This window comes from Diprion similis, chromosome 7 (assembly GCF_021155765.1).
Source record: "Diprion similis isolate iyDipSimi1 chromosome 7, iyDipSimi1.1, whole genome shotgun sequence".
NCBI classification, from domain to species: Eukaryota; Metazoa; Arthropoda; class Insecta; order Hymenoptera; family Diprionidae; genus Diprion; species Diprion similis.
Genome location: NC_060111.1, coordinates 9,571,659 through 9,584,242, shown reverse-complemented (window position 1 = coordinate 9,584,242; position 12,584 = coordinate 9,571,659). Strand labels below are relative to the sequence as shown.

Here is a 12,584-nt window from a genome sequence, read left to right as displayed (position 1 = left end):
ACCTCGAAAAGATTAGAATTTCTACCACACGTGGCGTTGTGTTAGGTACGAGGCCCACTAAACTAGGCGTCGCGTCGTGTACATTGGAGCATGACACCTATATACACATCTATACTTCGAATACGGATTTGAAATTTTTTAAATATATTCTCCAACTGTTAAACCGTTTGGTCCAAAGAAAATGTCTAACATTTCAAATTACACGAGTTAGCCCCCTTAAGTTAAGGACGCTGTTAAGAGCCAGGACCCACAGAAGCAATTAGTGATCAGATATTTACTGATCCTTCAAAATGGTCATTTATCACTGATCACAAAATTGGGGAGTTAATTGTTGAAAAAGCTTCCGAACAAATGAAAGATTTTGATTTTCCCGCCGATAACGGTCGACAATTCTCACCTGCTTAGGTATTAAGTTCTCTGCGTTGACTAAATAGCGGTGAAACAGTGACTCGACCCTGGCTAATTTAGGTTGGGAAGAAAATTAATATACAGTGCAACCTCCGAATAAGACCGGGCTCGGGCGGTTAGGAGAATATAATTCCGAGAAATAAGTTACTCCCACCCGTGGTCCGAATTCGCCACAAAAAATTCTCGGCTCAACCTCCAAATAAGTCCGCTCGCCCACTCGACGAATTGACGACATTGACTTGACTTTGTTATATTATTCTTATCAAATTCTGTTTGAACAGTAATTCTGCATTATGCACAATGTATGCGCTATGGACTGCATTATGTATTATAAATTGGATTTCTCATCAATAATAAAATAACTACTCTCCATAAAAAAAAGAATTGCTCTCTACTTTAAAATTTCAAATGCTCAAGTACATACGAAGAATGATATCATTTGATATTAAAGAATGATATTATTTCTTGACAAGAATTGCTGAATATTTTTGTGTCAACTTTTTCAAGATAATTACATTTTTTCATTAATATATTAAAATTTTCAAAAAGTATAAATACTGATAGGTGTTAACAATAGATTAATTCATTACTATACTATTATTCAAAGCATAAATTGAGACCAAAACACAATTTCCACGGGCGGACTTATTTAGAGGTTTGCCCCCGATTTTGCGATGTGCGACGATGCGTGAGAATGCGTGAAGTAGTGGGGGCAACTCTCGAGCGAAGATTAGGGGAAGCGGACTTATTTGGAGAGGGCTTATTCGGAGGTTGCACTGTATATTGTTTCTGCTGTCTCCTGTTTTCAAAACATATCACGGTACAGTGGCCCAAAAACGGGTCCTCTAATTAGATATATTTGTCGCAAGATCTTACGTCAGTCGAATAATCCGTGAAACATTTTACGGCGTTTGTAAGTTGTAAAAAATTCTAGTTTCGATTACGATCTGAAAATACTATAGATAAAAAACATTAGCGTATATTGAATCGGGGAATGGAGCACTAGCGTAGTGTTCTGCACCGTGTAATTAGTATTACACAGGATCTACCGACACCAACGCTTGTGATGCGCGGTGTTTCTAGTAACTTATACGAACGTAATAACGGAAACTTGCTGAAGCTCATAGAAATATTCGCAAAATTCGATCCAACAAAAGCAGAGCATATATCAGGCATTCGAAACGAAGAGACGCGTTGCCATTAATTGAGTAATAAAATCCAAAATGAAATTGTCTCGTTGATGTACAAGAATATACGCGACTCTTTATTGGAAATGATAAAAATGGCAGAGTGGTACTGTATCATGTCAGAGTGTACGCCTGATAAGAGTCGTATTGAACAGATGTCCATCATTATCAGATTCGTTGCATACGATCAAAAGGTTTAGCAATTCGAAATAAGGCAACATTTCCTTGGATTTCTCGCTATCACTGACACTACAAGCAAGGGACTAAAGAAGTTATCTGTAACGTTTTACAAAATTTGGACACAGCATTTTCCGATAAGCGCGGTCAAGGCTATGACAATGGGGCGAATGTGAAATGGAAACATGCTGGGGTGCAAAATCCAATTTCGCAAAAGGATCCTCGTTTTTCTTCGTCTCTTGCTCAGCCCGTACCCCAATCTTGTAGTTAATGATGCTGCTTCCGTCACAGATCAAGCATTTTAATTTACGATTAGCTTTTTTGATTTCATTCAGAAGCTGTACGTTTTTTCTAGTTCAACAAGTAAGTGGGATGTGCTTAAAAGACATATCTGGTCACTGACTCTGAAAGCCTTCAGTGATAGGCGTTGGGTTAGTAGGATTCATGCCATCGAACCCTTGCGTTATCAGCTTGGAGAAATTTATGATGCACTTGTGGAAATATCATTAGATGAAAAAAGAGATAATCTTTCGAAACATGAGATTTGGTGCTTGGCCCAATCTACCGTGGATTTCAAATTCATTCGTAGCGTGATTATTTCGTTTGATATTTTAAACAAAGTTAATGTCGCCTCAATTATTACAAAGTCCACGATTAAATGTAGTTGAATACTGCAATGTCCCAGATAGAACCACCGATTTTCTGAAGCAGTATCGATATGAAAAAAGCTTTTCTAGAATACTGGAGGAAGCGAATGGTTTAGCATCCGAGGTGAAGATAGAGCCGATATTTTCTCAAGAGAACACGGTCCGTCTTCAACGTAAGAAACGTAATTTCGAATACGAAACTCTAGATGAAATTATGAAAGAGTGGCAAAGATTTGCATGTAACATTAACGGATAAGAAGAACATGGATATTAATGAGATTAATCTGTATGACGAATTTATTAATACGGCTACAATTTAGCCTTCTGGTCAATTCCCAATTGAAGTTTCAAGTTTCATTGCAAAAATGAGCTTTTGTCGATTGTACCAACCCAACGTTGCCGTTGCTTTGCGGATATTGCTAATTGTTAGATTCAGAAACTCCGAACTCAAGTATTGCTACTGTAACCATAATAACCATCTTACGAGTCAATAAGACTTTGTTAAAATCTAACGATAAGATTGATCGAGATGAACTTGTTATTTGTTGATAAATGTGTATTTTGAATTAGGGTGTTGCTTAAAAAGAATTATTGTAATAGTATATCACGCATAGTGATAGTCGGCACGACCCGGAATAAACGAATTAAGGATAGTGACGAGCTGGACGAGAAACCTGAACGAACCGAACATCAGAGTTTGCACGTTCGGACATCGCAAGGTTTTTGAATAACATTTAAATCTGAATCAAGCAGTGAATCGAATATCTCTCGCATCGTTCAAACAGAGAATTGATTCTACAGAAGTCAGTTCTACTGGGAAAATGTTCTATAGAATATATTTTACAGTTTCGTTTCAACAGAAATGTATTTTCTGCAAAATATTTTCGTACAGAAAGAAATTCGAGTTTCATATCAGAAATAATAATTATTCTACAGAAGAACTGTTTTACAGAATATTATCCTACAGAGAGAAATTCGAGTTTCATATCAGAAATAATAATTATTCTACAGAAGAACTGTTTTACAGAATATTATCCTACAGATATTTCTTTACAGAATAGTTTTATAGATTCACAAACCCAACTCAAATAATTTAGATTGCATTAAATTAAATTCAGTTAAATCAAAATGTATGATTTTGACGATTCGATGATAGCTCTGAATGAACGTTGTGTCAAACAGAATTTGTGAAAAAATGTTCTATAGAACAATTTTTCTGTAGAATAAATCATGCAGCATTATTTTTTATGCGAATCTTAAACTTTTATCTGTGGAAAACTGTTGCGTAGATAAAATATTCTGTGAAAAAAATGTTCAGTAGAAATGAGTCTGTAGAACATATTCTGTAAAAAATTGGCTCTGTAGAACCGAACCACATTCGGTTTTTTCCATATGAAATGAAGCTTGTCCGTTGAATCATCTTAAGCACAATTAATATGATTAACTTTCAAATTTCTTTCTTTGATTTGAATGAAAGATTCTTCGAAAATGTGGAAATTTTCACTATTTATAAATATGCTACAGGATATAAATTGATATTCAATAACTTGGCCTCTTATGAAATTCAAACTTTCTAAAGGATATTGAAATCCGTACAAAAAATCACCTTTTACATATAGTGTAACAGCAGATCTATGCATTTTCTTACCACGTTTGATGAATTTATTATAAACTCCATTTTGTATATAAACCGGTGTCACACTACCTGAACGTGACTGATACGCAGGACAGAATGTTTACTCATTGTCAGCAGATGAAATATTACAATGAAATCATACACTCACCTCGGCAAGGCCATGTGATTGGAGTAGTAAACTGATAAGTTTCGTATCAGTTTGAAAGATCTTGTAGGTCATATGCAATTGTTTCCCTGGTGGATCCTCTGGTGGTGTGGCTAACGCGGAGCATCTTTTTACGAAAACAAATGAAATATGCTGCTTAAGAAAGTGTGCGTCAAGAAAACACTTGAATTTGTTAACATTTGTTGTTTACATGATAACATTCATTAAACAGACATTATGGTAAGATATCAGAATTCTAAAAATACACATGTATGTCAATGAGACAAAAGAACAAGTCTGAGCTGAGAGAAGTCAAAGGAGGTTGTTCTACAATCGACAAGGGATGTGCATATTTGATTTACAAACTATAATATTCGTGTAAAAAATGTCGAAACTATTTTCTATAATCTCTTATGATTAGAATTTGACAGAAATAATTGAAATTAACAAGAAAACGGTCCGTTAAGTTAACACACCCACTTTGAAAATATTATATTTTTTTTACATTTAATGGCTCTTTATTTGCTATTTTTCTACTTTATTATGTTTTTTGCTCAACCCCTACGACCGAAATTTGAAAAAGAAAAGTTAGCAACACCACAGTGATAAAATGATAACGTCTGCCGATAGGAGTAAAAAAAAATCATATTTTCCTGTTTTTTATTTGCTCGCATAATCGGACGACCCTAATTTTTTTGTTTACCTCCTAATCTTAAAAATCCAGTTGAAAATTGAGCATCATCATATGACAACCTGAGCTGTATTTTGTTCCTCAAAATTCACGGTACACAGATGTCACAATGCCGATGTTTTAGTCGTCCCCGAACCCGAAAAATTCACCTTCGTCACGATCGGAGAAGACAATGAAGAAGAAATTGTAAATATCGGAAAACATAATACACTGAATTTTTTGCTCGGCAATTCAAATTTGTACGTCATAAGTTTGACTTCTCTGCTCACCTTCCGGACCCGAAAACTCACCCCGGCTGCGATCAGATACAAGAATCAATGTAAGTTGGTATTTTTTTTTTTTAAACGAACGGGACTCGATTTTTTGCTGAACGATTTACGTTCGTGGATCACAATTTTCATTTTTCTGCTCATTTCTTTGCCCAAAAAATTCTCCCCTACTGCGGTTAGAGACAGGAATGACTGAGTTGGTGGATTTTGAAAAATAAACAAGACTGGATGTTTTTCTCCGTGATTCACATTCGCGAACCACAGGTATAGTCGTATAGTATGCATTATATATTTGCTAGGTAGAAAGAATATATTTGTCGTAACTCGACGACATGTAACTCTGATTCATCAGATAAGGTATAAAATATTTTTGTAAAAGTGATTCTTGACTCCGATATGATGAACAAGTTGATTATTTGGATATAAAGCACGAATACGAAATAGTATATTGTATACCGAGGGCGTAAAGCGGGCTTTCTTAAACCGACTACTGCAACCACACGAGGTTGAAAAGCCCGCTTGCCCTTGATGCACACCATATTTTTTGTAACACATGTATAGATTTTAGCATTTTTTGTCATTTTAAGCGGGGCTGATGTGACCGATTTCTGACACGGCAACCATGTACTTAATATATTATTTGAAAGAATTTGACTTATTAGAAAAAAAAGAATGGATAAATATTTGCTGATTAGCTTTATTACTAAAACAAAACATATTTTACCTCAATTGTTGATGATTTTCTTGAAAATATTGAACAATATTTAACACAGTGAAAAAAAAATTAAAAAAACGTCCGCCGCTCAGAGTGGTGGGCGTTTTTACTTTTTTTTCTATTGCCCGCTGGACTGAAAACGGTCACTAAAACGGTCCCGCTAAATTCCTCAAATTTCGTATCAACATTGAGATTGAGATTTTCAATTTTAGCTGTTGATGAATATAAAAATTTAGCTGTTCAAAAATTTTGTACGTCTTTATATGCTATTCAGTATTTTAAGATAAGATTTAATTTGTAGGAATGATTTTTCATTCGGACAAAAACCAATATTAACCGAAAAATTAATCATAATTATCAGATCAATTTTTAAAGTATAAATAATATGAATAAATTATATAAAAACTATAAATTATACCCAATAAAATTTACTTTCGGTCAATAAAACATATTTTTATTTGGCTTTATTTATTTCTCTCGTCACTTTTTTTCAATTTTTCACAGAGTATTTGTGCCTGGGGCAAAACAAACCCCACCCTGACCTCACAGCTTTCTTTCTTTTATTCGATTGAATTTATGCTCCACTAAATGCTCGTCCCTCCGACCTTAGTTGCATACTTCCCACCAATTATGACAAAAAATATAATTCGCACCAGGCCGCAAAGGCGATCTTTATACTATTGGACAACCACGCAACCCTTGAACCAGCTTTACCGGCCCTCAGGCGCTTTGGATCGCGGTAGGTAAAATATAACGGTTCTAGGACACAATGGCAGCATACCTACAGGGTAGCCTCAGATTCCTACTTTACCCATAATAGGCGTCATTTGAGCGGGGTAAGCCTTACCGACGGAAGTGTTAGCGACCAGACCGTTACCATAGATGGCGCCACATCTATTACCGGTTGATTTTACCGACAGAAAGTCCGAGCAGCATATCCAACATGATAAAGAAAAATCATAATTAGAATGATTATATGCAATTTGAAATGCTTGCATAAAAGTTTTCAGAAAATGAAAAAAAGTTTTACAATTATTTTTCCCCCATTTGATTGACACGTAGAAAAAAAAGATTCAATTCTCCCCGTTTTTATATGAAACATTTTCCCATTTCCAATGGTAAGCCACACCGACGAAATGTTAGGAAAATGTTGGTGTTCGCCGTGCTTGCTATCACGGTTACTAACTTGGATTTGCGAGAAATATGATCTCATATTTCCCACAAATATGCTTTTCAGATCAAAAGAGTTAACATTATACCTGAGTCAGGAATAAAGAATATGGTGTCATTTCGTTCCGTACCCATGTGTCAAACAATTAGGAATTTCTACATTCGTACGAGTGACGTATGATAGAGGTAGTCGCTGGATCCGGCTTTTCTAGGGGATTAAGGGGATGCCCCGATCCATTTTAACCTTGTCGTACATATCTACAGATTTCAAAGTCCACGTAATTTAAACGCAAAAAAGCTTAACAGCCCCATTCTATACACAATTCTGAACAAAAAGACTCCAATTCATTTCCATTTGATGCAGGAGTAAAGAAATGGCACGTAAACTACGAATTTACTATTGCAATTTAGTAGTTATCGTGCCATTTTTTTATTGTACCATCAAATGAAAATTACTAGCAGTCTTTTGGTTCAGTACTGTGTATAGAATAGGGCTGTAAAGCCCTTTTTGTGTTTAAAACACGCGGAATTCGATATCTGGAGATACGTGCGTCAACGTCGAAATCGACTAGGACACCCCCTTAACGTGGGAAATCCCACGAGTTAAACTGAGGGGAAACGAACGAAAGAGAAGAAAGTTTAGAGCAGAAAGAGCTAAGTAAGACGGTTATACCAATTATTATGAAAAGTAAAAATGAGTCTTCTGCTGACGAATAAAAATTCTTCATCTCTACATTCGAATTAAGAATGTAGAAGTGATGAATTTTTGTTTTTCAGTATAAGGCTTATTTTTACTTTTCATCACCTTCGGTGATAAAAGAAAAGTATTGGTTTCGGTCCATTTCGGAACCATTGGTTTCATTTATCAACAAAAAAATGTATGGGTTTTTTATTTAAGAGAAAGTTTTTTCTCAAATTTTTCTTTCAATACTTTTTAATTTGTTTGCCAAGTCCTGTTAGTTAGCTTGTTTTTATTAGTCTGATACGGCCAAGGAATTTTAGGCAAATTGATGATGTGATGTTTCAAGAGCGTTCGGCCGTCATGGAGTTACTGTTGGTCATGGGTACCTACGGTTGGTAAAGTTCAATTTTAAAAAATCACAAACTTACGTTAATTCTTGTATCTGATCGCAGCCGGGAGGTATTTTCTGGATTTCATTATCTTCTCCGATCGTGGCGAGGGTGCATTTTATAGGTTCGAGAATGACCAAAATAATCATGGCTGTGGCGCCTGTGTATGGTTAATTTCGAGGTACGAAATACAGTTCAGGTTCTCATAGGATAATACTAGATTTTCGACCGGCTATCTCTTTTCCCGCCGTAGGGGTGAATCTTTAAGGTAAGGGTTGAGTCAAAATATCAGCGTCGTCATATTACTGTTCAAATAAAAAGCAGTAGAATATGGTGTTCTTTTTTAATTTCTATCGGCACCCGTTCTCCTTTTATCACTGTGGCGCTGCTAACTTCTTTAATGACTAGCAGCATCACAACTTTCGGTCGAAGGGGTTGAGAAAAAAAATTGCAAATGAAACCAAAAATAGGAATGCAAGAGGAATTGAATCCCCCACAAAAAAAATAACATTTTAAAGTGGGGTGTGATATCTTAATGGATTTCGCTATTCGGCAAATACTTCCTTTGTCTTACGCTTGAAATTTAATCTAAAAGCAAGGGCCTAGCCGGATTTGCAAATTAAATTGCCCTTCAACCGAATTGGAATTACAATTTCACCGAAATTTCAACCCTCTACCGTTACTTGTTTACTGATTTTTTATTTGAAACTAAAATAAAATTACAGTAAAAACGTCTGGTCATGCTTTTCTATGTTTTTTTTCTAGATTTTTTGGGATGGTGTGCTGTTTTGACCTGTTCAAAAAATTGAAAACCTACTTTTCAATCTATTCTCATACACTGGACTGATTATATGTTTAATTCGAAGTTTTTGTTGATGAATTCAACGGTATTAAATAACTTCTGTAATTATTTACGAGCAGAGCCTTCCTAGGATTTGTAACATGTTGATGGGCGCACCTGTGTGAGGTGGATCTTACAGGTGGACAGTGGATCAGAGGGACAAAGGATTTCCACCCGCGCCGCATCATAAACTTATTCCAAACGTTTATACAAGAGTAAAAATCGACAATGGCACAATAGGTGATCCCAAGAACGTAACGTATTCAGGGCCCACATATGTTGCCATTTGCAGCGCCAAGCATTATTCCAGTACTTCGGCATCTCATGTTCATGATTTAAAAACAAACTTTCAAGTTCAGAATCAATCAAAGAAATATTTAATGGTATTAGATGAATGATTGAACATAAACTTCCGTAATGATTTTAAAAATTATCATTTTTATACCTTCCAATAGAATTTTTTTTATAGATGGAGAGAAAGTAAAACTTATCATGATAATGAGCGACTGTCGGTCGGATGAAAATCGGCGTTATCAAAAAGTCATTGCGTTTGTAACAAATCATTTTAATTCCTCCAATTTAGATGCTACATTTATAATCACCAATGCCTACAGTAGAAGTGCGTATAATCAAGTGGAAAGGAAAATGGCTAACAATAAATTCAGTAACGAACCAGCTGGGTTAATATCACCACACGATAATTATGACTCTCCCTGCGAATTCTGGTGTACCGGTCTACGAAAATGAAGAAAAAAAATTTTGCATTCGCAGGTCTAACACTAGCAGAAGTTTGGAATCAAGTGGATATTGACGGATATCCAGTCAACGCAGAGAATGTAACTGAAGCCTGTACCGCTCAAGAAATAACATAAGTATCGGCAGAATGGTACAATATTCATGTACAGGAGATCCTCTCTGAGGTACGAATTAATAAATTTATCAACATGTAAAGATTTATTTTATTTTTAAAGGAATTACGCATTTTTTAATAATATTGTAAATTATAATATAGCTAAAATTCATTGCATCATATTTATCTATTTATAGATTGTCAAGTGTGATGATAAAGATTATTGTGGAAAATGGAAAAGTAGTTTGAAAAGTATTTTTTGTCCAACCTGCACCGAAAGTATCCATTTTCGTGTATGTAGAGTGCGCGCAAAGTGGCTTTTTCCCGCCCGGTGACAAATGAGCGGGCGCAAAATGCTGGCGGACGCAAGTAACGTATCGTAAGCGGGCGCAAAATGGAATGATGCACCGCGCGATCACCGCGGAATCGTCGTGTGTCTTGTAATTAGCCTATTCTTTGTGCACTCAAAGGCAAACTTTCAGTACAGGTGGCGGACAAAAAGTATCGCGTGCACCATGGGCGGAAAGCGATGCACGCTCGTGCGAGTTTCAGCTGAGCCGAGGGGAACCGACGCACCCGAGGCTCGCCGGAGGCGTCAATCGCTCACTTTCCGTCCTAGATACACAATATACTATTACCAATGAGTAAGGGTTTTCATCCACCTTCTTTTCCATTACGTAGATCAAGCGATGGTTCACTGATGAATCCTATTTCAGAAGAAACCAAAGAAAAGGACACGTTTTTCGTTTGGTTTATTAGACGAGCAATAAGCTTGCAGCCTGTGACAAAAACTGGGTTTGGGGAAGAAGCTACGACAGGTTATATGGACTTAGGGGGGTTAAAATAGATTGAAAATAGAGCCACGTCGTGAGTTATGAACGTTCCCTAAAGAGCAATTCAAAGCAAATGTCATTTCGTTTGAATAATCATCGGTTTGTTCTAAACACTTGTGCAGATTTAGTGCCTTTTTACTAGGGCTCAACTACACGAAACTTTTTGTGGATCTTCTTGAAAACCGTGAGGTAGCAAATAATAAAAATTTGGGAGCAATTAATTGGCGTAAAAATTCTCAAGAAATTCGAAGGTCGCAGGCTAACTTAACATAAGTTGTGCCCCACATGCAGTCAGTGTGTTACCAATAAAGGAGCTAAATAACGCATACAGACAGTCAAATATTTATTGTAGAGGTGTCTGACAATTAGAGATTCACTGTCCTATGGGGTAACTTTTTACCGGCAATGAGTGTTACCATGGATCTCCAGCGGTAAATCGTTGTTCCACTTTACCGACCACGCACTTGATTGATGCAGGGTTCGATTTTTCCGCTACAAAATGGCGGACGATATGGTGGAGCAAGATTGCGGTCAAGATAGCAATTTGTTCTTGGATGGTGGGAATTTTCACCGACAGTGAGTGTTATCATTTGTTTCCAACGATAAATTGTTGTGCCACCTTACCGGGTACCCCATTGATCGATACGTTCGATTTTTTTGCCACAGGGTGAAGAAAAAGGTGGCAGAGCAAGATGGCGATTGTCGTGAAAATATACTGTTTCAAAATAGTGGTAGCATACTTTGCATACATTTTCTTGCATGTAGGTACTCTTTTATTTTCGGGAATATCTGCTTAAAACTACTAACGGAAACTATGGCGCCATTACAATTAAGTAGACTAGAAATTTTGATGACTAAACTTTTTCTGACATTGTTTTTCCCCAAATTTATTTTGATCTTGTAAAAGTGTTACAATTAAGGTTAGGAATTTTGAGGACTAAACTTTTTCTGGAATTGTTTTTTTCCCAAGTATATTTGAATCTTTTAAAAGCGTTACAATTAAGGTTAGGAATGTTCATGGCTCACAGACTGTTTGTATCTCAATCGCAAGGCTTTCTCAAGATCAAAATGTGTCGTGTCCATCAGCCATCTCAAGCAGTCATTCCAGAAACAAGATGGCGACTACATGCGACAGAATGTATTCAAAGTATCCTATAAATAATTTAAAACGGTATATTCTCCTACCAATCGCCATCTTGCTCCGCCATCGTATCCTCCAACTTGTGGCGGAAAAATCGAACCCCATATGTATCGACGGCGTGGCCAGTGTAGCGAAACACCAATTTACCGCTGGAGATCAATGGTAACACTCACCGCCGGCAAAAGGTCACCCCGTCTGTCAACGAATATCTAATTATCAGACACCTGCAAAGTAAATACTTGACTCGTTACATGCCTCATTTGACACCTATGTCGGCAACACACTGGCTGAATGTGGAACACACGCCGATTTTGATTTCTCTGTTGGTAACATACCAGCTGTATATGGAACACACACGAAGTCTACTCGCCTGGTAAGATAATTCCGACCCAGAAACCCCCCTCCTCATATACTTAGTTGGATGTACACATTTTTGAATCGATAAGTTACTCAATTATTACCCACTTATTTCCTGAGATAATTATAATTACAAATCAAAGTATGAAAAACTCAAAGCCTCACCTACCTAATAAGAGACTGGAGAAGTTTCTTCTTCGGAAACGTAACGCTTTTAATTCGCTGGTATAAAAGCATAAATTATGTGGCATAATTGAAATAACTAAACAGTCAAGTATTACCATCTATTGAAACCACGATCAGAGATCATAGTTCCACCGCGCTAAACTCTAAGGCAAGACTTATAAGATCGCAACGCCATTATTTTGTCTTGAGTATTAAGCACCAGACGGCACTTTAAAGACTTCGAGGGAATTGAGAAAATAAAGAGATGAGCAAATTTATCA

At 36.5% G+C, this 12,584-nt stretch overlaps 2 protein-coding genes across 3 annotated transcripts in view; one reads left to right on the top strand and one right to left on the bottom strand.

Annotated features, from left to right (window-relative positions):
* LOC124407872 (tubulin polyglutamylase TTLL5) overlaps window positions 1-12,584 on the bottom strand; it is a 117,298-nt gene that overhangs the window by 70,729 nt on the left and 33,985 nt on the right. Inside the window, exon 4 of the mRNA XM_046884431.1 lies at window positions 4,204-4,327. Within this exon, the coding sequence (XP_046740387.1) occupies window positions 4,204-4,327 (124 nt within the window). The remainder of the gene's footprint in view (window positions 1-4,203; window positions 4,328-12,584) is intronic.
* The window catches only part of LOC124407873, a 31,545-nt gene that overhangs the window by 17,460 nt on the left and 1,501 nt on the right, over window positions 1-12,584 (top strand). The window lies entirely within an intron of this gene.